Raw genomic sequence first — 27,817 nt, 5'->3', positions numbered from 1 at the left:
AGCTCTAGCCCTGAGTCGCTTAACAGCAACACTCCCCAGAAAAACGACTGGAGATGAAACATGAGATATGTATTAATTTTCAATGGTCTAATAGAAAATTTAATGAAGACAAGTATCTTCTTGCACTTTATCCACGATAACGATGATAGTACGTCAGCGAGACGCATACCTTACAACGTGGTGGTGAATGTCAAGTCTGAAGCCATTATAGCAATTCACCACAATAATGGCTAGCCAATGTATGGACTTGTAGCACTTAATCAAAGTAATGACATCCATCCACAATTATTTATGTTATGGTAACAAAGAGCTGCCAAATGCAAAACAAATGACATGAGGATTTGCAAGTGAATTCCTTCCCGTAAATTCTCCATAGGTTACGCTTTAAGGCCCTGGGGATGGAAGTCTGCACAAATTCAGAGTGTTATCAAAGCAGGGATGGGATTGTGCCACGTTGTTCTGCCTCTAAGCAACGAACCCGGTGCCACTGCCGAAACAAGCGCTTCGGCCAACACAACGGTACCGATCCCATTGGAGCTGCCTCTGATTTAACACCTGAGAGTTGTCTTTGGAATTTTACAGGAGGAAAAAAGGAACTCTATCTGGAAGATGAGCTTTGCTTAGATTTGCCTATCAAAGAAAACAAAGACCCAGCTGTATCAACACTTACACATGCGTTTAACTTAAAGTATATGAGCAGTCGCCACTTACCTCAATGGGCTTTGGATCGGAGCCATTAGAATTGCCAACCACGATTCTCTATGAAGTACAGTACTTTTCTTTCAGGGGCACTGAAGTGGGTGTTTGTATAAAAACACTGTCAAAAACTAAGAACACCAGTAAATATGAAATGGCAACGCTCAGGTTCAAATGCAATGAACTAATTTATTTTTTTAACACTACATCCAACTGGTTTTTACCATTCACAGATGTCACTGGAACAACTTGAATACAAAAAACTGCCTAAGAACAATACGCTACACAGACTAGCTAATATTGACTGCTTTAAAAGCGCCCCCCAGTAAACTAAACAATGGCCAAATCTTGCTGTAGCAAATGTGCCTTTATATCATTAAATATTAATTTAGCAGAAATCTGAATGCTTGGTGAAAAACATCAAAATGTTTAAAATGAAAGATTGCTCTTGTTGTTGCATTATTAGCTGGACGCTTAGCCACGTGGGCCAAAACTGGGACTAAGCTAAACTTGAATGCACTTTCCAAAGTGCCCCCTGTGAGGGGATGAGGCTGGAGGATGCGCCTCACCACAGGCTCTGGCCTCCCTCGATGACCAGGTTATGGCCCGTCATGTAGTCTGAGGCTTCGGAGGCCAAGTAGACAACAGCAGCCTGCAGGTCGGTGGCCCGAGCCAGCCTCCCGGCCGGGATATCCCTCAGCCAGCACCCCACCAGTGCCTGCAGCTCCTGGGAGTGGATGAGTGGTGTGTCCACGATGCCCCTGTAATGATCACATGCACCGAGAGTTTAGGACTGGGTTCTCCCCAGAAGGAAAGGCAGCACTTAGAGGGTTTTTTGATGGTAAATCAGAAGGAAAAGCGTGGAATAGCACACAAAGCAGATGCACAGGTCAGACCCGCTCTGCCTCTGCTGAAAGTCATGATGCAAACTTCAGTAGCGCTTCTCTCCTATTGCCTTTCACTGCCAACAGGCACTCTTAGAGGTTTTCTTCAAAGTGAGCCCATCTGAGCTAATAGCAGTAGTCCCTTACTTTTAGATTCCTCGTTGCAATCACCAGTTAATTTTTTTCCCCTAGCAAACAAGCGTGGCACTGGAACTGAAAGCGCCTGGAAGCGGGTCTGTCGCGGCTCTTGGGAACTGTCATCCTTCGAGTGATTTCTCTTCGCAGCATAATGTCACACAGCGTGTTTGTGTACAGCCCAGAAACTGAAAACAGCCCGACTTCCCATATGTCAAAAACTGGGGGAAACAAAAGCCAGCGACTTTCCGGGCACCAGAGCCTTTCCACACACACACATAAAATCTGGAGAGGCAAAAATAAGCACAGCATACCCAGCACAATTCCGCTTAAACCAACACCCCGACACATCACCCAGCATTTACCTGCCCTGCCTCTTTTGCATTAATGACTACACCATGTATTAAAACTCTGCTAAGTTCATCTTCTTCAGGTGCCTTAAAAATGAGTGATGGTCCAGAAAGCACAACACGGGGCGAACGTTTGGCTGGCTTTTATGACTTTCACTGCGACTGATTTGTCACACTCCTCCTTAACAACATATTTGTATTTTGCAAAATGTATAATTTTTTTTTCAGCCCCTGAACAAATATATTTACATAACTGTGTCTAACGAGAAATTACATTTAACTTCTCAGAAATGACAATAACTAAAACCTGAACTGCCAATTCCACTTCATTAGTGTGGTAGAAATGCATTCCAAATGTTAATAAAAATTCCAACATGCTGATAAATTAGCGCTTCTAAGGAGCATGTGACACCTTGGTTAACATATTCAACCTCAATTATATTTCTCTTCAGCACCCTGTTATCTGGAACCTTTGCTGGCAATCAGAGGTGCTGTTTTTCAGCGGCCAATTTTCTAGATAATGTAGCTTATCAACACTGTGGGTAAACTTGCCAATGAAATCAGGCTGCACTGAACCACACACACGCTAATTGCATCTCTTTTTTATGCATATTTACAGACTGTCACTTCAAAGAAATCAGTGGCCCATTGAGGCAGCCAGTTAGCTGGAAGAATTGCCTCTTGCAAATGAAAATTAGCAAACAAGCTAGTGATAAATATGAAATGAACAAAGTATAAAAATACTCGTTTTGTTCTGAAACTTCGCCGGCATCCCAATTTATACTTCCAAGGAAATCATTTTTTTTTGAGACAGACTGGATTCTGGGTATGAGGTTTACCTTTTGTTTTAAATGAAGACTGAAATCTGTTATGTTCTCTGTCACAAAGTGGAACTAATTCAGACTTTCCCCCAAACATTTCTGTTTCCACTAATCAGGTGGGATTTAAATATCAGCTTTATTATTTATTGTAATCATCAATAAACTCCAGAGCAGCTCGGAAACACTGAGCGATGCAGCTTGCTTCAGCTCCAGCAACAGAATGAAGTCAAACAGAATGAAGTATAGGACTGCAGACAGTTTAGTTCTTTCCCCCAAGCACAACCCTCAGCTCTCCCAAACTCCTGGAGAACTGGTTTTCTTCAGAGAGAAACGTGCTTTGAGCAGCAGACAGGAAAGATACCGGACTCTTTTCCCTTACATGCCTCTCACTGTGCTTACAAAACCATCAGTATAATCATTCTGGCTTTACACTATCAGAGACCAGAACAAGATCCATATGAGATTTTTTTTCTCTTTTTTTTGGTCTTTAATTCACATCTCTGTTTTAATCCCAAGGGAATGTAGATTAGTCAATCTGACACATCGTCCTCCAGCACAACAGATTTTGCTAAAAAGAGGACATTTTTCAATCTGTTCAGCAAGAAAAAAAAGTGATCTTTGGTCTGATCACTGCAACCTGCAAATCACAGTGCCGTGCCTCTGGCTGGACCTCTCTTTAGGTTCACTTCAAGTAGCACAAAGTTAGATGTGCAACAAAACTTTGTTACAAATTTTTGTTACAGAAAGGAGAGAAAAAAAAATAGAGAGCAAAACTTCAAAGTTGCAAACACACATACTGATGGCACTATAAATATTAGGCATGTCATTGATACTACACATCTTCTGGGAAAGCTTTGGTGCCAAGTTGGGCAATTTAATGTTGTCGAACCCTTTTAGGCAGATTTTAGTTGGCTTCTAACCAGTTCCAGCAAAGACAACTGCCAATGCATTAATTCCCTACCTCATCTCGTATGCAGTGCTGAGCCTATCAGTACTTTCTGTTGCATGTCAATGTAATATCAAACTGCTGGTTCCTTAATGTTAGATATGAGCATCAATATTTCATTATTGATACATAGGACAATTTGAGACATCAGGGGAGGGGAAAGAAAAAAAGCAAGACAAAACCCCCAAAAAAACAATTGCCTAAAACATTTCCACTTGGAGAGAGGCATTAGGAAAAATATCACTTATCAGATACTTAACTGGAATTGTTACGTGTGCTCAATCCCCAAATGAGAGCAAAAAAAGATTCCATCTGTGTGTAACTTGATTTCTTTCAGATGAGTTATTAATTTGAATGAGTTAAGTACACTCCACTTAATCAGGAAGTGTTTAATCACGAGATCCACTTAATTGGGACATCTCCCAAGGAATTAAGATTTAAGTCCAAAGATACTTACCAGCAACGACTGCTGCTTAATGGGGACAGTAATGCCGCTTAATTGGGATGCCTCCAGGTGATGCTGGGGTGCCCCTTCTGCCAGCTCTGCCTCTCCTCCCTCAGTGATGGGGTACACCCACAACCCACGTGATCTTGCCCTACCTGCTTTCTGACTCCTCATACCGCACAACACGGCTGCCTCCAAACCATCCAGGGGGACATGCAGGGGATGAAACCCCCTTGCCCAAACCCAAATGACTGCAGCCCAGCAATGGGGAACACACTCCATTCCCTGGGACAGAGTTTCACTGAGTCCCTGACAAGCTGACCCAGTCTCAGGTGTGAGTTGAGCTGAAGATCAACTTCCAACCCCATCCCAAAGGTCATCACATTACAGCATTTTATGCTTTCAAAACCAAGCAATTAACCTCCAAAATGGATATTGTATCAGTGCAATGCCAGCAAAAATTAAGCATTTCAATGCTGCATGTGCCAAAAATCAAAAGTCCCCTGCTCCATCACACTTCACACATGGGGGGACCAGGCAAGGAACTAAAACATACCACGGGCAGCTCAGGCCTCTGCTGCCGGTCAGTGCAGTCCCTGTTCACACCCAGACCTCCTTTGCAGCCCAGTCCCCTCAGTCCTTTTGGGAAGGCTCCAGCACCTTCTTAATTTTACATGGTGTTTGCTGTGCAGCAAACTATGAGGCAACTGCAGAAGGGCTGAGCTCAACTCCCACAGTCGAGATGCTTGCTGCTGCCTGGAGCAACAGGCTAAGTCAGCTAAAGTGCTCAAGGGGTATTGTCAACCTTTTCCCCACAGGCATGAGGCTTGCCTGGCCAGCAAAGGAAGCCTGAATCTTCAATTTTATAAATGCAATACATTATCCCCAGGAGTCTGCTGTAACATTTTATGCATTGATAAATTTTATGCATTGATAACTTTTATGCATTGCTCTGCATAAGTTTTATGCACTCATTAAGAAATTAAGTTGATAAAAAGTGACCACATAAGAAGAAGGAAAAAAGGCCAAAAGGTCTGCATGACAAAATAATGTTTCAGATCAGATTGGAGTGTTTGGAGCTTCAGACAGAGGTATGCTGAGTGCCTTAAAGCATTAATGCAGCTGTGAGTGGGAGGGCAAAACTGCTTAAGGACTCACATACTTTACTTATCTGGAGATTATCTTGGGTACTATGATGGCCTGTATCCACCCCTGTGCTCCTCACACTTCTCAAAATCCCCTACTGTTACGACTACATGCCAGGCTGGACATCCATGCTCAGAAAGACTTGTGCATTTGGGACCCTTCCGAACCCTGCAAAGTACTTTGATGGCACCCACAGATGTGTTGTGGCACTGAAAGTTCTGCCCAGGGCTGGGTACCAGGTTCGGGTGGGTTGAAGATGCCCCTGTGAGTCATTCAGTCACATCAAGAGACACAACAACGAGATCAGTGAGTTCCATGGCTCTGAGGATGGGTCCAACCCTGCACTGAAATGCAGGGAACTGGTTAGAAGCAGAAAGATAAATGTGAATATTTATTCACTCTCAAGCATATGGTGAGTTTTGCTTGTGCTAAGGAGGGATCTGAGCCATAGGAACCCCTGTAGGCTCCTTCCTCTGAACACTACCCAGAGCTCCCCAGGCAGCCCCAGCACAAGAGGCTCGGCCAAAGCTTTGAGCTGCTGGGAGAAAAACCCCGCCTGGCTGCCAGAGAGGTTCAGTCCAGGTCCCCAGCTGCCTTAGAGGCAAACCTTCTACTCAGGACAGGGGAGCTTAAAGACAGCCAAGACATTTGTCTTCATTGTGCCCTTTCTGGTTATCCCTCCACAAAGGCACACACCCACTGCTGTTGTGGGGTTTTGGGCTCAGAGATGGAGTTTAAGACAGGTAGAGACAACCAAAATGCAACCCCATTTTGGCTTGAGAAGCAGAAAAAGAGAAGTGTGACTGTTTTTGCTCCATTCTTCTTCAAAAGTGAGTTTGTGCTTCCAACTGTACAAGCCAGTGAGTTCTGATCATTCAGTGCCTGTTTTTTAAATGTATGTAAACCCTCTAGAAATGAGTAATTCCTCATCTAAGAGCCTCCTTATCCCTAATTGCTGTGAATGTAGCACTGCTATCCTACCGCCGCTGGTACAGATTACCCACGTGTCCTCAGCCACAGTTCCTGCCAGGTCCTGCTGAGCTTCCCTAATTCCCTTCATCTCCCTCGTCTCCCGAAAGCCGGTGTAAATTCACTAGCCCTAGTTGTGGGAACACTATGGCAGTGCTGCTAGCATTGGCATGGGGAAAATCCCGTTATGAAGTAAGATGCTGTTTAAAGAATCTGTGGATCACATAGAGCGGCGGCTGGAGCCACTGGTATAATTAGTAATAAATAATCATAAGGAAGAACAGCACAAGCAAGCGGAGAGCAGGCCGGCAGCAGAAACAGAGGCACTTGCCATTGAGCTCTGTGATTTTCTTTTGTACTCCGTTTTGTGGATTAAAACATGTCATTTGTTTGTCCTAATTTGATGTCCATTATATCTTCATTATTGCAATTTAACTCCTGGGTTAAAATCCTGCCCTTCTTACTTACTCTGATTGACTTCAGCGGTCAACAGAATTCGACTGCTTCCAATTAACAGCACCCACTTGGGTTTCTGCCCCACACTATCATGGACTGTTAGTTGTTTAATAAAATGACTGTGTGAGGAACAGGGAGAGAAAAAGTATGTGTGGTAAGGAAACTTTTCTTTTTGAATAAATACCATAAAATAAAGCATACAGCTTTAAGCCTCTGAAAATCAGGAAAATGTAATTTGTAGTAAATATATATATATATATTTACAAAATTACACCTGGCCTCCTGTGATTGTCAGAACTGAACAGTATCTCAATTACAGCAGCACAATGCAGCTTTTAAAGTGCCTATATATTTGTCTCAAGTAAAAAGGGGAAAGAAGTATTGTCTATTAAGTGTCAAAAGCCTTTTCTTTAACCGCAGAAGGCTTGGACAGACTAAGGAAATATTTCATCTGGAAGAGAAATGCTAAAAACTACCCTTCACGTTATTGGAAAACCTATTATCAAATGTTAAAACCTCTTCTTAAATCCCTGAGTATACACAGCAACAGAGCAGGCTTGGTTCTAAGTCTTTAAACCTTTGTTAAGGAAAAGACAACATAAAAAGGGATGCAATCCACCTGCTAATTAGAAACTTTATTTGCCGAGATACTGTTCATTTGAGCTTTTTAGAACATTTCATTCTCTTTGTACTTTCAAAACGAGACTACGTTTTACTTACGGGGAAATGCAGTTGACTTTTACTCCTCTGTCAATCCACTCGGTTCCTAATGTCTGTGTTAATTTTACGACCCCGGCTTTTGAGGCGTTGTACGCCAACTGCTTCTGCGGGTGTGGGACTGAAAGGGAATCAGAACAAGAAAATTACTGTTTCTCCACAAATTAAGATAGCTCAGGCACTGCATGGACAATCCCTTGCATTGAGATGAACTATTTGCCATTCTCCCTGATACTAGGCAGTGAGCAATGAGAACTTAGCCACCCATGACATAGACCTCGACATCTGTATTCATTCTTCTATCTAACACTTTTGCCTCAGGAGCTGGGCTGCTGGAAAACCAAATGGACAAAAAAAAAGAACAAGAAACTAAAAAAGAAACTAAGAAGGTCTCATATTTGGGCAAAGCCAAAAGCAATACATGGAACATCCATGTGCAATATTTGACTTCTCCCGGGAATGATACATAATCATATGCACACACCACTTTCATATTGCACACATACATATGTTTATACACAAAATACTTGTTCACTGTAGCACTGACGAAATATAGAACAGCATAATGATATAAGATATATAATAGGGTATGATGCAAGGTAATGCAATACTATTCAAATGCCTAATAGATTTTATATAACACATTATATTATATATAGATTCTTGGAACAAATTATTCTCCTTAATTTTTAAATTATCCACAGTCTGAAGCAAACACATCATATTATTCAATCAGTGTTTGTGTGGATGTGAGCACAGGTGTGTCCCAAAAATTCAGAACACCCACCACTTTCAAAATCTGAAGCTTTTGAAAGTGTTTCAGAGATGTCACATGTCAGTCAGAGAAGGAAAATGATCGGCTTGCTAATTACAATGTTCAGGCTTGTTAGTGCTGTGTGCTCAGGTGCCTCTGCCCCTCCACCAGCTCTCACACTTTCAGTATTCCCAGGAAAGCTACTTAAGGACAAGTCTCCAGTGTCTGGCAAGTGCTTTAAACCCCTCAGAGTCAAAGCAAGTTGGTCCAGCTGTTGGAATTTGCACCCACAAAGTGTCTCTCCTTGGACTTTTCTGGCTGCCTTAATGACTTCATTAAACAAATCCAGTGCAAGGACTGATCTGTAATCAGTGCTGCGTGGGTACTGAGAATAACTGGGCCTCTGATACTTTCATGGAGGATGAGTGAGGAAAATCAGTGCTAAGTATCAGTACTCACAAAGGCAGGTGATTGCAGCCTGTGGGGTTAGCTAACCTGGAGCTCTGGCAGAAAGAGAGTCGTTGTGTTTGCATATGGCACAGCAGGCAAACCCCACAGCATGTGAATAAAAGCACAGAAGCAGCACTGGTAGGTGGCAATAAATTGGTCATCATTTAACAAGTTGGTGCAGCAGTTCTAGATCACTGCCACCCATAGTATCCCAATGTATCCACAATGGCTTTCACCGAGAGCAGCTATTGGCTTTGAGTAGATCGATTTAAAGGGCAAAAACGGCAATAAATTGAGTTATCCAAAGTCTGAAAGAGCCAAAAGTCCTGCTGCAAATTGCTGAGCATGTGAATAAGGACCTTTGCCTGGAACACAGCTGCTCGTGAATAAATTTAAAGCACACACATGAGGGGAGCAACAAGTAGTGCTTCTTGCACGTGCTGAAGCTTTGCTCAGAATTCAGAGCCCTTTTGCTTGCTACAAGGAGCATTTCACACCACGGCACCCCTCTGCCAGCATTTATTCAGCGCTCATTCTTTGTTCAATATGAAGCAATTGGCACTTTGAGTGGCAGAACCACTTTGCCCTCTGTGCCCGCTGCCCCCCAGACACACTGCACCGCGTGGGTGCTCAAAAAGAGGTGGAACACAGTTTCTTGATTAATTGCCACGCACCAGCTCCAAGTTACATACAACTTCGGTAGTTAACCTTGTAACCTCCCAAAAGCAGTTCTTTGCTAAACTTTCCAAACATGTCTGTCTGTGATAAATCACTTGGTGTTTGCTAAGAGGATAAGAGTTTTGGCAGCAGCTCCACACCCCCAGCTCACGTGGGTGAGGACAGCAAGCTGCCTCAGGCTATCGGGAGTAGCCTTCTGATTTGGGGTGGGTTTTCAAGAGCTCTTCTGTGTAAACACTTTTGTCTTTATAAGATTATCTAAGGAAGGTAAATCAGAAGGTGAAATTTCGCCCTTCTGAGACACTCAGCCCCCTCTCAATTGGAAGAGCTCAAGAAGCTTGAGGGGCACCATGAAGCTCTGGCCGCTGGGTGGGTTTTCTGCAGCTGAGCACCCTGCACCCCTGGTCTCTTCCCTTACCTAAGCTGATCTCTTATAGATGGAAAAGCAAAACTACAACTCTCCAAACTCATAAAAAACAGGGCTAGAGTGTGTGAATAAAGCTATGCCTCCAGTCATATCCCCAAAACAGTCTGAATTTGTAAGGCTTCTTGGAGGTGAGGACACTCACTCCTGCTTCAGATGGAGAAGATGGGAAGAAAACAGAGAAAAGTGCTGCCAGCATCAGCTGCATTACATTTTAAACACCTGACACTATGTTTCTGCAAGCTTGTTCGGTGCATAAGGCTTCTAGCCTGACCTTGAAGCAGCCATGTAATGTTAATGAGAGGTGCACACAGATAGAGAAGACCAGACCACTTGCCACTGAAGATATTCACTGTAAAAATCACATCTCTCAGTTCTACCTGTACAAATGGCAGAGCTGCAGCAGCCTCGTCTGTGCTGCTGAAGCATACGTCTGGAATTATTCCAGTGAAATACCAGAATCAAAATGCACATATGCAAAATGTATGCAGCTTATCTTCAATTAATTAAAACTGATTCTGAGCAGTGTATCCGGCAAAATCACAAACAAAAACCTCCCTATCTTGCTAAGTGTCTCCTCATTTTCCTCTATCTCTAGGGAAGGACTCAACCTACCACAACAACAAAAAAAATATCCCCTAACTATTTCTAGAAACATTTCATACTATGCCAGTTGGCCAACATACTTAAATAACCAACCAACCAACATATTTATTTAACATTCAGCAGATGGACATGATATGAACATCGTGGTTTTCAGTCGTAGTTTTATAACTACTAGATTTTTTCAATGCCAAGAATCAAACAGGTTCAGAAGGTAAACACATCTCTTTGCTTTGGAACTTCTGGCCTGGCACATATAGACTTTCAGGACATTTAAATGCATCTTGCAATGACCCTTTCAGGCTGCTCTAGGGGTTGCTTTCCAGTGCTCACTCCTGCTCTAGGTCCAATACCACCCTCAAACGTAATTCCCATGTGGGTCTCAGTGGACTCAGCACACCAGCCATGGAGATGCAGCTCTGAGCTGGGGCAGGGATGGATGCCGCGGTGCAATGGCATTACCTCCTGGTTCAGCAGAACTGTGCCAGAGCCTGATGGACAAGCTGGAAATGCCTCTTCTTAAGCAGTGGGGAGCACTTCTGGGATTGCAAGAGCAAGGCCAGAAGCAGTGTACCAAACCATCAGACCCACAGCTGGTGCCAATTTCCAGAGCTTCATAACTTTCTCTAGGGTGGGATACTTCCCAGTAAATTTTGTTTTGTGACCATGATGTGGCCAGTGACAGCCCAAGCCCAGACCAGGGCCCCACTGTGCAGAGCAGAGCACAAAAGTCTGGGGCAGTTGCAATTTAAAACTTTACATTCTTTTCAAAACTATTTCTCATTGGGAGATTTTGTAACTCTGCAAAGCTGGGGCAAAGGAATGGTGCCTGTGTTTAAGCATAAGTAAAACAGCTGGTACAGACACTTGAAAAACAGATTAACAACAACATTATAAATGCATTTTTGAAGAAACATTTAAAGTTACTGTGCAATAAACTGAGCAGAATGTCACAGAATGTCAAACTGGGCACCGTAAAAATAAATGTTATTCCCAAGGAAAATAAAAAGGCTGCATATTTATGTAACATTCAGCAGATGGACATGATATTAATACAGGGGTTTTCAGTTGTACTTTTATAGCTACTAGATTTTCTTGCCTAACTTGGCAACCCAAGGCACCATTTGATTTTTGGATTTGGACAATACTGCAACAGATGTCCAGACCAATAAAATAAATTCCTAAAGGGCTATGCTTAATTTGTGTAATTGATCAATTTTTGTTACATGGGCCTCAGTTCACCAGCATGTAACTGCCTTCCAGATTAGCTCAGCAGTAGGGATTTCATTCCATATGTTGCAATGGTTTATTGGCGCTTTTGACGATGCTGCTGATTCAGCAGCGTTGGTGGAGACACCTGTTGGCAACCAGAATGAAATGAAACCCCCAGGTATCGGGGCAAAAAACAGCACAAAAACTTTCTGGTGGCTTGTAAACATCACAGGGGCACAGCTTCCTGCACTCAGCCACAGCTGCCTGGAATTACTGGGGAGCAACCAGCACCTCTGCCGTGCCACCGGTGCAGCAGAGTCAAAGGAGGTGACTCCACCTCTTCTATAAAAAGTAATAAGTGCTTTAAAACATTGAGGACAGATAAATGTTGAAAAATGATATCAATAAAAATTTTGTAGTACATTTCCTCTAATCCAAAATGTCAGTGATTTACTCCTTCCCAATACAGGTTTAATTGATTCAAATAGCATCGGTAGTAATTAAAATATGGATTCTGAAGCACAACTGTTAGCTCTCATCACTCACCTATTAAACTTGCCATAGATGCTGTGTTAATTATCTTCCCATATCCTTGATTCAGCATAATGCGGCCTGCAGCCTGTGACAGAAATTAAAGGAAAGACCAGTGACCCTTTTTGTGATTGTGCTAATAATGACATGATAATAAATTAGTCTTCACTTTTCAGAAGAGTTTATGTGCTAACACGTTTTTCTTTGAGCACTTGATATAAAAACTCAGTATAAAAATGGCTGATGCAGGAAAAAAAAAGCCCAGTGTCATTTCAGCCCCTCTTCACTGCTGGCAATAGTTTTTTCAAAATGATCACTAATGTTGGGAATGGTTCCCCAAAGTTTTCTGGTTTTCAGGATGTGTCAAATAACTACCCTCCAAAAATAAAGATCTGGCCCTTAAATACCTGGGCTTGGGCAGCTAGTGAGTACCAGCTGCTTTGGAAGATACTGATCAAAGTCTGTAATCGATATCAAGCAAATCTCTCCTTAACTCCACCAAAACTAGGACCAATCATTATTGTGGTGATTGCCAATAAACTACTTTGAAATCTGGGCAAAGTAAACACTTAGACAATCATTATCCATTTGCAAAACAACCCAGTGGAGCATCTCACACCTACTTGGCAGCACAAAAACAACCCTCGTAAATTAACGTTGAAAGTTTTGTCCCATTCTTCTAGGGAGGTCTCTTCGCTGGCAGAGTTCATGTTGATTCCTGCGTTGTTGCATGCAATGTGAACAGTGCCCCAGCGAGCCACAATTGTATCCACCATCCTTTGCACGTCCTCGGGTTTGCTTACATCTGCTGCCAGGGCAATGCTTTTAATCCCTGCAGCAAAATAAGAGGGATGAAGTCAGTACAGGAATTCATAGAGAAGGAGAGAGAGAAAAGAACCTATGTTATGCTCATTTATTAAGTCATAAGCAAAATGGGTGCTTGTTGTTGTAATTCTGGTACTGTAAAGTTGGTAACTGGTGCGAGGTTTGCCTGCTGGAGGCAAAGACAGCACCGAGGTATGAGGAGAGTCTGCCACTCCATCAGCCCGAAGCTTTGAACACTGCACCATCTTCTGTCCAAACCCTCAACTGCAGCTTCCCTTCAGCATCACCGGCCGGCGGATGGCAACAGCTCAGGACTGAGATGGAACAGAGGACTCCTTCAATTGCTCAAATGGAGATGGCTTTAACACCAGTTCCCCACAAGATGTTGTAGAAATTGAAGCAATTTGTACAAGAAGTGCTTTCTGGATAAGCCATTGCATGCAGACAGCTGGAAGCCTCAGACAAATCCAAAGCAGCTTTAGGTGGGAGCTCACTGGGAGCATCTGCAGGTCCACAGGTATGGCAGTCACAGTGTCTGGCCTTTTTTACTGCACAGCACACTTCCACAAACACTCAAATGTTCAGAAGTTGAGGAATTTACAAGATTTGAAACACGCAATAGTTGTGCTGCTTATTCATAGAGAAATTCAGGCACTGATTTTTGCACCAGTGCTGATCTATAACTTCATTCCCATCAAGAATTTCATTTACTATCAAAATCAACTTTAAATAGCCTTACAATTAAACAAAACAAGCAGCCTACTGAGGCACCTGGTGCCAGTGGGATTATACCCATCCTGAAAGTCAGACAAGGCTGCGGTGGAAAGGGTCTTTGCTCCCAAGGAGGGAGGCAGCTGCTGGGGCTGGACCATAGATCAGCAGCCTGCAAGCAAACAGTGCCCACGTTGGCAGTTACAGCTGTTAAAGCAAGACTTTTTTTCACTTCTATTTAAATTGAAAAGTCATTCCCCATGAGTGCCTCCTTCAGATCATTCTAATAAAAAATTTAAAGGAAGCCTTAAGCCTGTGCTAGGAGAACAGGAGAAGACTCTCCCAGAATGAAGCTCTGAGATGGATATTTCCATGAAAGCAAAACAAAACAATAACTGGCCAGTGATGTTTGGTGAAAATGACAGGAGAGTGGCTTTTTGGATGGAAAAGCTTCTCTCGATCTCCAGGATGGAAAAGCTCCTCTTGATCTCCAGGAGCCTGCCAGAATGCATGCTGTGAGGTGATGCTGCCCCTGGGCAACTCCATGCTAGCCATGGGAGCTGATATGCCCCCTGGTCTTCAGCTCTGCCACGGACTCCTTGCTTTCCACAGCAGAGAAAAGGGCAGACCCAGAATACAGCCACCTATGGAAATGAATTCACACTGTGCCACAAAACAAGACCTCTTATTTTATCACAGGTTTTATGCTAAATATGCAGAAAGAATAAGAATAGCCAGACAACCCCTGCTGCTCCTCTTAGTTGTTATCAAGACACGTAACATACACAGAGCTGCTGCTTATTCAGTTTACAGACAAAATGGGTGCAAGCGTGTTACTAATGGTAACAGAATGAGGCTCTTCACCTGCCCTCTAACTCTCACCCCATTTACAGCTTCATCTTATACAACAGTTCATAAAAACAAGACAAAAGGTGCCACGCGTGAGTGTCTGGTGCAGAAGCAGTGAAGGCACGCTCACTTCAAACCAGAGTCCCACACTTGACCTTAATCAATTCAGCTGATATCCCCTGCACTCAGAGAGGAAAAAAATCCCCTCACTTTCTGTCTCTCCACTGTACCCTCAAACCATCTGTTAATAAATAAAACAAGTTATGGAAAAAGAGCTTAAAATCTGTGGTCCCAACCAGGGGTAAGAAACCCAACACATGACTGTGCTGCTCCACACAGGATGGTGCCCGTGCATCTCAGCAGCCCTCAGTTCTGTTTTGTGATGTTCATGGAGGCAGTTTTGGGTTGAGAGGGGCGGAAGAGGAGCCCAGGGGGCTCCATGATGGAGACAGATCGACGCACCAAATCTATCCGAGGTGCCCTTCTGCAGGGGATGTGTTCATGCCCCCCCCGCCATGGCCTTCATCTCTGGTCTCGGTATAAATGGAAGTAATACACTGCATATAGACAAGAAGATCAGAAGTGACATTGTGGGGAAGGCATTTGCATAGTTTACAGTGAAAATGCACATTTTAAAAATCCCATCAGACTAATTCTTCCCTTAAGGCACAGACAATGATTCCCCCTGAAGACAGAGGAGCATGTAGTAGAAGGTAACCCTTAGGATTTTTTGGTTATGTTTCATCAGTTTTGGTTCTTCTGTCAGGATCCATTAGCAACTGTTGAAAAAGGTATTCACGTAGGATCTAAAAACAAAGGCCCCTGTAGCCAAGGGACACATACCCGAGCTGTCTAACAAAGTTAAAACTGAGATCACAGAGGTTCTGATGTTTAAAACTCATCACGAAACGATGGCACCATCCCAACAGACAGCAAAGGGCTCCTTGGTATAAGAAGCAAAGTGAGTTTAAGAAAGCGAAGCAAAATGGTTTGTAAAAGTATCAGTATGGGAAGGACTTGGGGCAATGAGCTTCCAACTTTGAGTTACAGACCCACAAGCAAAGGGGGGGTGGGGAGGTGGGAACCACAGCTCTTTTGTGGTTATTATAGGAGGAAAAATACACGATTGCTTCAATTTATTCATGTGAATATTCTGAGAGTAAAGCTAACTGAACCTTTTTGTCAAAACTTATTTCCAACAGAGTATGTTACTTCTTTGAAGCCAAAATGTTTCATGGAAACATATTGATTTCAACAAAAGTTTTCAAGGGAAAGCTTCTGAGGTCCATGCTAGACTCTAGTTACCTCTGGAGAGAAAGAGATTGAAAACCTGACCTTTTCAGATCCTTTCCAAAAACGGGCATTTGGATATAATTCCCTTTCACAAAAGCAGTACAAAGTCTGGATTTTGTTCCAATGAGGAAGGACAATAAATTTGAAACCTCAAAAACTGTCATGAGATGGAATAAATGTGCCCTGACCAGCTGCACTGGTCAAGTTGATAGAGAATGTTTGACCTCAAAGGATAAAGATGTGCAAAGATTGAGAGGCGAGATTTTCTTTACTTTAGACAGCAATAATATTTGCTATGCCTCATGACCTCTCCGATTGCATTCTGAAACACCCCTCCCCACCTCCTCTGGGCTTGCAGCCCACCGGTGAAGGAGCAGAGATGTAGGGCAGCCATTGAAGGATGAATAATCAAACTCTTCACTGAAAATGCCCTGGAGATAAGTTAGTATTTAAATAGGCTGTTGGCATCCAAAGTCTCATGGCTCTATCAAGTAGCCCATTTCGATCTGAATAGCCCTACTTGATATGCAGGATTTCACTGTGAAAAAACATCCAAAAAGCAAGTTAACTTGTAGGGCACAGCTACTTTGTGCCAAGACCATATGGCTTCAGTGCATAAGGAAATGAAAAGCTTCAGGGAAGGAGGGACTGAATGACTCAAGAATTTGTAATAGGAGCCGGACACTTTCTATTCTAGGTCATTATTTGGGATCAGACCAGCAATCAAAGCTTTAACTATTACACTGATACTCAGTGTAAAGTGTCTCCTGCTTACCAGAGCTGGGATTGTACAGACTGGGACTTTTTGTTTCACCTCTTCTCTGTGGAGGCTCGGGATGGCGTCAAAACCAGAAGTGAACCATTCCTCGCCCCTTCCTCGGAACGCTGAGACTGACTGATGGAAATACACCTGCAGGGACTGGTTTTGCTGGACAATATGGTTTCCAGTGGCTCAATTCCTTTCTGAAGTCAGAGTGGAAATGAATACTGATGACTTGATCTGAACAGAAATGTGAGTGTTTCCAGGGTAAAGCTCCATCTTTAGAGGCAATGAAGTACCAAACTTTGAAGAAGGCTCAGTTGTAATCTTGTGAAAGGAATTATAAAATGAGTAACACTTCCTTTCTTTTCTCATTAAAATTATATTTCCAGTTTTCTTTTGCCCCTTTACAATTGCAGTTTAGCTTGACTCCAGGGGGGAATTCAATTTTATGTTACGTTCTCTGTTTTTACTGCTAAAGTAGAAGTGGCTTGTAGTGGCTCTTACTTCTTATTTGGGATTGTGGTTATTATATCTATTAGTGTTTTGTTCCTATATCTGACCTTGCACGTATGTTTGGAAGAACTACAGCTGAGGGTTTCAAAAATTGCTTTGTTTTAATTTAGGCTGACAATACCTCTATCTTGTTTTGGTGTTTTGGCTCAAGGTCTAGACATTAGGCATGGAAGAGGTGCCAGGGAACGGGTATGCATACGCTAACGGGTTTGTAGGCCACGTCTGGCATCCATCCGTGGTGAAGCCTGAGGTGCCTCAGCTGCTGCATGATTTACTCTGAGGAACACCATATCTGTTTGTTCAATTCAGGTTATCCAGACCTCATTTGCAAGAGATGGCCCTTCTCTGTCCCTGCCAACCATGGCTCACTGTTGTATTCTCTTTGAGCACTCCTGGCAAGGAATTTTGTTTGCATCACTTCTCCTCTCTGGTTGAGTTTACGTTGATAAATAACCCTTGTCAATGATGGGATGCAGATGGCTGCTGAGACAGTGCTGATATCCAGCTTGGGCAGGAGAAACTTTGTGACTATGGCATATATTTGCTGTTTGAAAATCCTCTGCTCTGATCTATTGCCCATTGAGGCTGGATAAAAGATCATTGCTCTGTAGAGAAAGGGTGAGGTTTGAACAAGCAGCCCATTACAGCATCCATCACCGGGTTGCATACGGCGGGACCTGCAGGTCAACCCTGTGCTTACCTTTGAGGTTGAGCTCACAAGCCACTGCTTCTGCCTTTGCAAGGACCAGATCCACAACAGCCACTTTAGCACCAGCTTCCCCCAAGGCATGAGCAAAGGCTCTTCCAATGCCCTGCCCTCCGCCGGTGACATAGGCCACCTGGCCATCCAAACGCAGCCGGTCCAGGATGCGGCGCCTTTTATAGCCCCAGAAGACATCGTCCCTCACCACTTCTTTCTAAAACAGAAGCACATGGACAGTGCACAATAAGGTGCAAAGCTCAGGAAAGTGATAGCTACTCAAGGACTCTACTTGTGAGAATGAGGTGGGAGCACAATCAGGGATTCATACCTTCCTGGTTTAAGGCAAAGAGAGGACTAACTCAAGACAAAAAGCACCTTTTTTTCCTTATCGATATTAGTCCCAGTAGGAGCACTTAGGTGCAAGACAATAGAGCAGAAGGGCTGTGGTTTAGGGAGATACACCAACCACTCCACTTAAATGAGGGTAGGGTATGGTATTTCCTGACCTGTCTTCCCATGGCAGATGGGTCAGGTACCATATCTTTGAAGACGACTGATTAAACCTTCCAGTTGTTTCACCCCCAGAGCCCAGTCTTGCCCTCAGATTCAGCTGGCTCCAGGAAGGCACAGAGGCTAAGAACAAGTTTCCAAAGGCAGGATTTGGCTCAAGTGGAGTGCAATCAAAATATCTTCACAAGGCTGGTGCGCAAATAAAGATATCAGCCAACAACTTAAACCAAGCTGTCATCTGATCAGCTGCCATACATCATTCCCCCTGACTGGAATCAAAAGGAAAATACAAGATGTTTAAAATACTGAGTTTGAAATGCCAGGAATTACCAGTGAGTGTAGCTTTGGGAGCACTCATAAACTGCAAAACAATCAGGATGTTTGGATCTGGATTTACAGAGGTAGGCCATTATGATTCCAGATGGGAATTTCATTACAGCTGGATGATGCCCACTGTATAAAACGGAGAAAGATAAAAAGCACAGGGCAAGCAGAATCCAAGGCCATGAAAATATTCAGCCTAGAGACCACAGGAGGACATCAAGTGCTGCCTTTGGGGAAAAAAAGAGAGCTACTACAGAAATACTGAACTGGTTCATTACTGCTGGGTCCCAGCTCCATCTGCCCACACTCCCCTCCACAGGAAGGACCAGAGAGCAGCAGGCACAGACACCCGGCGAGCAGCATGCCAGCCCCTCTGGGGGTTACCACAGCTTTTGGCTGCTCCAAAAGCCTTTGCAAGGAATCAGCATTTAACAGCTTTAGTATAAGCCTTAAATAGTGAGGCTGATATGTGCCAGACCCTAAGTTGCTAAGTGCACGCCACACGGCACCGCTGCACAACGGAACAGGAGTTTCAGCTCATAGAACCAAGCCCTTGGAAGTCATTTTGTCATTGTCCTCAGCAGAGTCAAATATTTCCCAGAAGTGTTCAAAGGGAGGAGATACACACCTTGGATTCAATCACTGCATCTGGAGGCACAGGGATCCTTCGAATGATGCTCAGTCCACTCTGCACAGGTAAAATTATCTGCAAATATAACACATCCACATACAGTTCTCAACTGCTTTGCACCTGGCTTTGTATCACTCAAACTGCACTGATATGAAGGACAGCCTTTCCTTCCTTAGGTCACAGTAGCTCTTCTACTCCTTCAGCTGAAATTCCATCCAACACAAATATGTCAGGCATTTGTATTCGCTTGCATTCCTCTTCCAAATTCCCTCATTCCACAAATGCCAGTGGAATAAAAGTAATTTTATCTCTCCATTTTCTAAACTGGTGCTAAATGCTGAGGTTTCTGGATTTCCACTGCCTGGCTAATGCTGTCTTGAGGATGTTTCTGTCTTACTCTTGTTGCTTAGCAAACCATAATAACACTTTGGTGTTGTTCAGCATTTGCTGGAACATCTGTCCTGCACCCATAGGTGAATATCAATGTGTTTGGCCACCTATGATCTCTGATACCATTCCCACACTTCAGTGAAAGCTTCACTCAGTAGTGGAGATTCAACACCAATTTCAGCCTAGTAGAACATCAGATATGGAAACAACATGCTATTGACATGCACTGAACAGCTAATGGTAGGATTCTGGGAATGTCAGCAGTCTTTCCCTCTTCTATAAAGAAAAGTTGTTGCTCCTGGTCCATATAGCTGATAGTTGTGTTGATAGGAAACAGTCACAGGAGGCACCTCTGCATATAGCCAAGGACCTTAAGCATATGAGGTCCACAACAAAACCCCCTGGCATAAGCCTCACAGTCCTGTGTTGTGGAGAGCTGTGCCAGGGACAAGAGCAGGAGGAGACTCCCGGGAGCGAGGTGACAGATCTCCCCCATCTCACCACAGGACCAATCTCAGCATAAAGAAAGGCAGGCTGGGATCCAGCTGGGCTTGATGGCTCTCCCAGCCACAGCAGCCCCTCTGCCACCCCACTGCAGCCACAGTCTGAGGGCAAGCTTTGCAGGCTGATGGCTACTGCCCTGCGGTAGCATCATCTACACCTGCTCTTAAGGCCCTGGAGAATGTGTGTCTAATTTTGCCTTTAAAACCACATCATATTATTTATGCATCCTGTGACTTCTTTATTTTTTCTCCTGCTAGAGCAGGGCTTTGTTGACTCAGGTTGTGCTGGTGATGCCCTACAGCCTGCAGAGCCTCTAAAGCAGAGTAGCAGTTCCTTGGTTGTGCTGTAGAGTTGATTATTCATTTTTAAGTGCTTCACTTTTATCTTTCCTTTAACACTCTATATGATGTAGACAGAGAGTAGGGACCATTTCTGAATATAGAAACCCATACACAGAGCTCAAGTGAGGTGAATTATAATAAAATTTGAGTTCATTTTAGGTCCTCTGGATAATGGCACCAACAAAAGAAAGATTTTTAAAGAGTACTTTGCAAAATGCATAGATACAGAGCCAGAGGCACCTGAGCCAATTGCATTGCACTCACCTGCTCAACACGAGGATCTGAATTAATCACTGTATTTAATTTTCTGACAGCTAGTACATTTCCATCAGATACATTCTCCAGGTAGACTTGTCCTTTCATGAGTGTATTCTCCACACAGATCACTGCATCCATTCTCAGCAAGTGGTTATCCATGACAAAGCTGTAGTAGTTAACAGCGTTCCTTTGATCAGCATCAATAAAGACTATATCAAAGTGCTCATCCTCAGCATGTAATGCCTGGGTAAAAAAATACATTGGAGAAAACACTAATTATTTACCTGAAAAATTAAAGTCTTGCCATTAAAATGTCCTTTACATAAAACCCAAACCAGATGGAACCCTGTTCTTTTAAGGTAACATTGCCAGAATTACTTCTGGAGATCTTGGGAGTTTGCCATGCCTTGCAAACAATTCTTCAATGATGCTGGTGCCCAAAACTCTGAACCTCTCAAAGAAATAAAGATGTAGAAGAGGACGGCTCACCCCAGCTTGTGGTGTCGAGAGTCACAGCAGAAAGCTCTACATGTCTAGAGTCAAAGCAAATTGATTGAGCAGGGTAAGGGAGAGGACTTGCATCAAGCTCGGTGGCTGAGGTGCTGCAATAAGTTATCTCTTCTCAAAAGAGTAACTACCAACAAATTAAAGAGAGGCAAATTATATCAGTCTGGGGAAAAAAAGAGGCGTAAGGCTGATCCTGGGAATTGCAAACTAGTGAGTCCCACTTCAGTAGCAGGAAAACGATTGAAATCCCAATTAATAATAGAATTATAAAGCACATAAAAGAACAGGTCATGATAGAGATAAAGCAGCACAGCTCCCATGAAGGAAAATGATGTTTCTTTAATCTGAAAAAATGCTTTGGATGGCTCAGCAACAGAGAGGATAAAAGAGAACTGGCTGCTATCATCTAATTGGATTTTCAGAAATGTGGCACACCTTCCCCTCCAAGCAGGCTGCTGATGATAATGTACAAAAGTGTTGATGGATGACCAGATGGGAGCCTTTACAGCCTTCTCCTGTGGCAGTTAATGCACTCGCTGCCCAAGAGGCTGCTATGGAATATTTCAGACTCCATCTGGGACTATTTAACTGCATCTGTGTGCGTTGCAATGAAACAACGGCTCATCCACCTATCTCAGCAAGCAGAAACGCTTTCAAGTCTTGGCATTTTGAGTGAAAAGAGAAACAATTATGTTTTCCAGAACTCAGTGTTTCTACCACAACTTTTAACAGTACTTCTTACGTCCAGATTTCCCTTTTGTGTTTGGAGACATTGTGCACAATGAGTGATGAGTGATCCCCTGAGACGTACCAGAGAAAGCATCAATAACAAATGGCAGCAGAATGTGAATAATCTGTTTTCAGGAGTTAGGTTGATGGCTCCCAAACAGAGATTTCAGGAGCTGTTCTGAAGCAGGGAGTGCATCGTTCAGATGAGGAAATAGCGGCAAGTGAATCATTGAAGCTCTGAATTACTCCACTGTGCAAACTCGTGTCAGGGTCTGGAGCACAAGTCTTGTGAGGAGCAGCTGAGGGCATAGCAGCCTGGAGAAAAGGAGGCTGAGGGGAGACATGATCACTCTCTACAGCTACCTGAAGGGAAGTTGTGGCAAAGTGGAGGTTGGTCTCTTTTTCCCAGGTAAAAAGGGGAAAGGAAACGGCTCAAGATGTGCCAGGAGGGGTTTAGATTGGAGATTAGGAAGAGAAAACTTCTTCACCAAAAGAGTTATCAAGCATTGGTACAGGCTGCCCAAGGGAGTGGTTAGCCACCATTCCTGGAGATATTTAAAAGTTCTGGCTTAACAGCCAGACACAAGGATCTTACAGGTCTTTTTCAACCCAAATTATTCTATGATTCTATGACTGTGAGCTTGTTAATGGTTAAGAAATTAAGCCTGCCTGAGAGCATGAATAGTCACACTTAACTGCAGGTGCTTGAGAGCACAGCAGCTCTGCCAAAAGCATTCATGAGTCCACATTTAGGACACCTTTTGATACTACACTATAATGAAAGAGGACCTTAAGGCCAAATATGTGCTGGTTTATAATAAATGTAGCAGAAACTGGGACATCTGGTTTCCTGGGATTAAGCTTTTAATCTCATGACCAGTAAGAAAATTTTGCCCTGGTTGTCTCTTGAGCTGTACTGGGGAAAAGCAGCAGGGACATTTTTGCTACTTTGGAAGAGCATCTTATGTCAAGTTGCAACTCATCCAGTCTGTCCAATATAGATACTTCATGAAGGGTCAGAAGATAAAAGCTGGGAGGTGGAGTCTATCAGGAAGAGAGATGAGAGGTCTCATTCCCCAGAGAGAAGAGCCAAAGCTAAATTCGAGTAATTATCATGACTTATCACTACTTTCTGACTTGTAACCTTCCCAGGCAGAGGAGGTGGGGGCAGACATTCAGAAGCAGATGTGGCCATCTCTGAACATATGTTACTACTACTCCACGGGATGGCTCCCTAATGAAAAAGAATCTCACTTTTATGCATTGACTTCATTAGGTCCATATGGAGTTGTGTGGCTCTTTGGATATTAGCTGGACTTCTCATTTCAGCCCTCTTGCTGTACAGTCTACCTGCTAACAGCTAATCTCCTTCTTATCTATCTTCTGATGCAGATAAAACACCTTTTAACCTCACAGCTCTCATCCCAGGAGGATGCCTGTGTTGTATGTGTACCCATCACACACCTGTCTTATCCTTGCATCACCTGGGTGTGCGAGGCCACCTTCTGGAAGGCCTTTCTCTTCTACCCATTCAAGTCCTCAACAGCCAGCCATGAAGGTCACTTGGGTACCTTTCACTTCTAGATACCTTGTCCTAGACACCTATGTTGGAAACGCCTGAATGACTGCCTTTGAGTTCGTACTGGAACTCTGCCATCATTTGAGCTTCAAGTTTCCACAGCTTCAGGATTGCTGTTGGTTTTCCCATATTGAGGTGGAAAACACTTCAGGTCTATAAGGGAAATCCATGCAATTCCCTGAACCAGCTTTGCCCCTAGAGCAGCTTCTACACAAGATGGTAACAGCCACAGGAAAGGGAAGGTGCTCTATTTCCTGGAGTTCCTCAGCTAGCAGAGCATAAGTCACCAGGACAGGTAGTCACCATGGCCAGGGGACCTCACTGGAGAGGGTTTACAGTGGCTGAACCAAGACAGGCAGCAAGGAACAAAGCTGCTCTACTGGTACCTCTGACTGCAGAGCTAAGCACTAGAAATATTAGTGCAGTGATAGAGAGAACTCACTGCTGTCCCTCTCAAAATGGATAAGGGAGTTTAAGGGGAGGGATTTACCACCCTTGTCTTCCCACAACAGACTGGGACAAGCCATGCCTGGGACTTCACAGCACGCTGGAGAGGCCTTTATCCTTTGCTAGGAGAGAGGCAGAGCCCAAACATCTCCAACTGTGAGGAAAGCTGAGATCCAGAAGGAAATAATCTGCCTGCAAAATATCCTGCTGAAACTCATTTCCTGAATGTTTACAGTGCAATCCCTGCTCTTTGCTGCAGAGCCATCATAGACGGTAACAGATGGCAACAAAAAGTGTCTTAATTCAGAGCAAACTTGGCTAAAATTAATGCTTTTGCTTACAGTGAGTCATTAACTTCCTTTTGGGTTAAAAAAGAAAGAAACCTCTTGTAGCATGGCACTGCATAGAGGAGATGCACCAAAGAAAGTGCACAGTAGTAGTGCTGACAGATACAGCAAAAGATCAGGGAGATGACATCCTGAATAAAAACATGAATGGATCTTCTGCCAAAGCTCAGAGAAAACCTGATTGGAGTCCTGAGCAGAGACAACACTCTCTTGTAAGGCACATACAAACTCAATCAGAAAAAAAAATGACTGTCCAGTTCCTTTGATATGGATCCTACAGTCAGCATATTTGTAATAAAGATGTACTCAGAACTTATTACCTTCCCTATGCCTTGTTCTTGACCTAAATGTAATAGCAATCCATCCTTAGGGTACACAGAATACATGAAAAAGTACAGCTTCCTTTTAAAACACCATTAGAATATTTTACTCTATGTGGACATACACTCTTGTTACTCCTAAATGCTATTCTATTGAGTACAGTTTATATTCACCGGCAAAGCTAAATCTCTAGGGAAGCTAGAGAGGGAATGCAATTTCTAGTAATAACAGCTCACAACAGTGAATACTATCCACTTATCCCCACAATTTCCAGCTATTTTGGACTCCTTTCTGAATTAACCTTTCATATCAAAAGGAGCAATTCTGCACACTAGAGACTCCGACACAATTTCATGCATAATTTATTCACTCAGTTCAACATTAAACGCAGAGTCCTTGACTTTGTCAAGGTGGATTCTGTTGGCAGACTTCACAAGCAGCAAAACAGGAGAAATGAGATCTGCAGCTCAACCTCTTCACCTATTCTGTCTGGTAAAAAGGAGGGAAAAAAGAAAAAAGGAAACCCTGACATGCTTACACAATGCCCTGCAATCAGCAGAATCTGCTGCAAACAACGTGTTATTTTTTGTGTGGCATTTTCGATTTTCAAATGGAAGGACGAAAATCACGGATGGGAATCATTTCCTGGTAGTTTGTGTTCCCTCTGGACTCAATCCTGCATCCATTGTTCAACCAAATGTCCACTGGGAATTAAAGGAAGCTCTTTGTGCAGGATCAGGCCTCTTGCTCACAGCTGAAGCATGGGGCAAGGCACATTTTTCAGGCACAGCACAAGAGAGTTTGGAATCAAGGAGCTTGTTGGGGAAGGCTTTTAAGCACCGGCCCAGCACTCGTTGAAGAGGTGGCTAATTCCTGCTGAAAGCACCTGTATCAGAGACTGAACCCACAGGAAAACTTCACCTCAGTCCACATTTCAAAAGGTTATGTAAAATGAGTGAGGTCGTTGAGCACAGAGGCTCATGCCATGGGGTATGTGAGCAATATGCTTTGATGGGGTCCTAATTGAGCTTGGCAGAGTCCATCCCTCACACGTAGGAAAAGGGGATTTTTTTCCCTAGGTACCAAATGAACCATAATGTGCACTAACACCTCTGCTGCTCAGCATCCTTTGACAGCTCAATATCCCAGATGTTTTGCAGCTGGCTCTGATCTGGGACAAGAGACTGAGAGATTGGGCAACTCTGTCAGTGCTGTGTGACAGTTCAAAGGCAACAAGAGGCTTCAGGAAGCTGTATTCAGCTATAGACACCTCAGCAAGAAAGCTGCAGAGATATCTCCAAAGAGCAAGTGGTGGGTGGCTGCTCCTGCCTTCTAAATCCTCTGGACTGATAAGAATGAAACCCAGGGCAGCAGACACTATAGACAACAAAGACAATCCTTGCCAGAGCTTGTTCCAGCTCTCCTGACTCTCACCATGCTTTTCAAACTGTTATCCAGCTCTGCTCTAGATTAGCCTTGTGCAGATGATGGGGCATCAGCATTTACAGCCATTGTGGGTTAAGCCTGTAGGACACTCCTGATTGTCCTGACACCAATGACAAAATATGTGCCAGGTTGAGCAATAGAAGTTGAGAGCCCAGTTCAGAAATCCTGCAGAGTGGTGTCCTCATTGTGGGAATCTCTCAGGCCAAACATCTCTGCTCTCCTCATCTCCAACAGCTATTTGAGGACCTAAGCACCTGCAGAACTGGGGTCAGGATGTGCCTCCAAGTTGCAATCGCAGGATATAAAATCAACTGCAACATTCTGTTTTAAGGATTTAATTTTCATGTCTTGGCTCCTTTCTTTAATCTCTACCCAGCATGTACTCTGCCTGCCTCTAGATATTTTAATTCAGTCACAGTAAGTCAGTTGCACAGAATGGGCACTAGAGAGCAACAGCAATTCAATTAATTTCACACTCACTGCGGGGAGCTGGGGTTTAAATGCTGCACATTGCAGGTGATCTGTAACATTTCATTTGTTCATATACTTGGCAAAGCTCTTTGTTTCTTTCTTATCAAACTTGGAGGTCAGGAAAGCCAGAGGTCAGAAAGCTCCTGGCCATTTCATTTCAGAAACAAATATGGTACCTGCTAATGCAAGGAAAGTTACAATCAAGCTCACACTGACACCTCCAGATTGAAAATGGAATCTGATCAAATTGGTTTGCACAAATAATAGAAAGGCTCTTTATGACTGAAGCTGGAACAGGCATCATCTGTTAGTGTGCTAGACCTCAGCATCCTGGAGATCCATCATCTGGAATTAAACATGAGACTCCACTAGCCACTGGCCCTTGTGGGCTTTTCTCTTTCTTGGGACAAAGTCACTAGCCAGAATGACACAAATACAATTAACACGTTTGCTTGCCTGAAGCTTATCACGTTGCTCTGGAAGTGAGAAACTGAGGGTCTAATTGCCCACAGTGTTCTGAGTGGGGTGGAAATAGGGAGAGGTTGTGGTTGAATTACAAATTTCTTCCTGGCTTTCCCAATTCTTGTGAACACTGGGAGCAAGCTGTCCTCAAGAGCTGGCTCAGCAGGACACAGACACATAGAATCATGGGATCACTATGGTTGGAACAGACCTTTAAGATCCAGCCTGTTACATTTGGGATCAGAGACCCTGAAACAAAGCCCATCCACCTCAAGTAATTGAAGCCTATTAACCTACATTGTGATTCCTCTGAGCAAAAAGCTGCAGTATCTTAGTTAAAAAGGAAAATCCATCTTGCTGTCACACATACACTGTCATGAATAAGAACATACATTGCCATGAATAAGCAACAACTCCAGTGCAAGAGGGTGTTCACAGATTTGCAAGCACACATCCAGCATTTGCGGGCACGAACTCAGACCTGCCCAAATTTCTTTAAGAGCTCCCAAACTCCCCTTCCAACTGACTTTACCTCCAAAGTGTCTGCCACGGGTCCCACTCTCATGCTTATCTTTTTACCCTCTGAGGAATAATCCAATGCTTCTTGGCTGTTCACGAGATACGGCGCTTCTGCACACGCAAAGATTTTGCCATCAGCTGGCAATTCTTCCGCCAT

General features: G+C 43.6%; 1 protein-coding gene across 1 annotated transcript; it reads right to left on the bottom strand.

Annotated features, from left to right (window-relative positions):
• Positions 1-908: 908 nt before the first annotated feature.
• LOC104552977 (D-threitol dehydrogenase-like) lies at positions 909-27,817 on the bottom strand. Its single transcript, XM_010195444.2, has 8 exons — positions 27,674-27,817; positions 20,839-21,075; positions 19,337-19,414; positions 17,872-18,088; positions 12,841-13,049; positions 12,233-12,305; positions 7,569-7,686; positions 909-1,457 (listed from the first exon to the last, which is right to left on the bottom strand). Exons 1-8 carry the CDS (start codon positions 27,815-27,817, stop codon positions 1,262-1,264), a joined length of 1,272 nt encoding a protein of 423 aa, XP_010193746.2. The 3' UTR covers positions 909-1,261.

Source organism: Colius striatus, chromosome 15 (assembly GCF_028858725.1).
Source record: "Colius striatus isolate bColStr4 chromosome 15, bColStr4.1.hap1, whole genome shotgun sequence".
NCBI lineage: Eukaryota > Metazoa > Chordata > Aves > Coliiformes > Coliidae > Colius > Colius striatus.
Note: the sequence above shows the minus strand (reverse complement) of the source record. Positions and strands in the feature narration are given on the sequence as shown.

Bases quoted from the DNA above. Each gene is read 5' to 3' on its own strand.
- LOC104552977 (XM_010195444.2), bottom strand. From the start codon at position 27,817: ATGGCGGAAGAATTGCCAGCTGATGGCAAAATCTTTGCGTGTGCAGAA. The intron at 13,050-17,871 runs GTAAGCACAGGG...ATTTTGCTGCAG, and splicing joins TTGTGAGCTCAACCTCAAAG to GGATTAAAAGCATTGCCCTG. The intron at 1,458-7,568 runs GTAAGTAAAACG...TGATCATTACAG, and splicing joins AAAGTCAACTGCATTTCCCC to GGGCATCGTGGACACACCAC.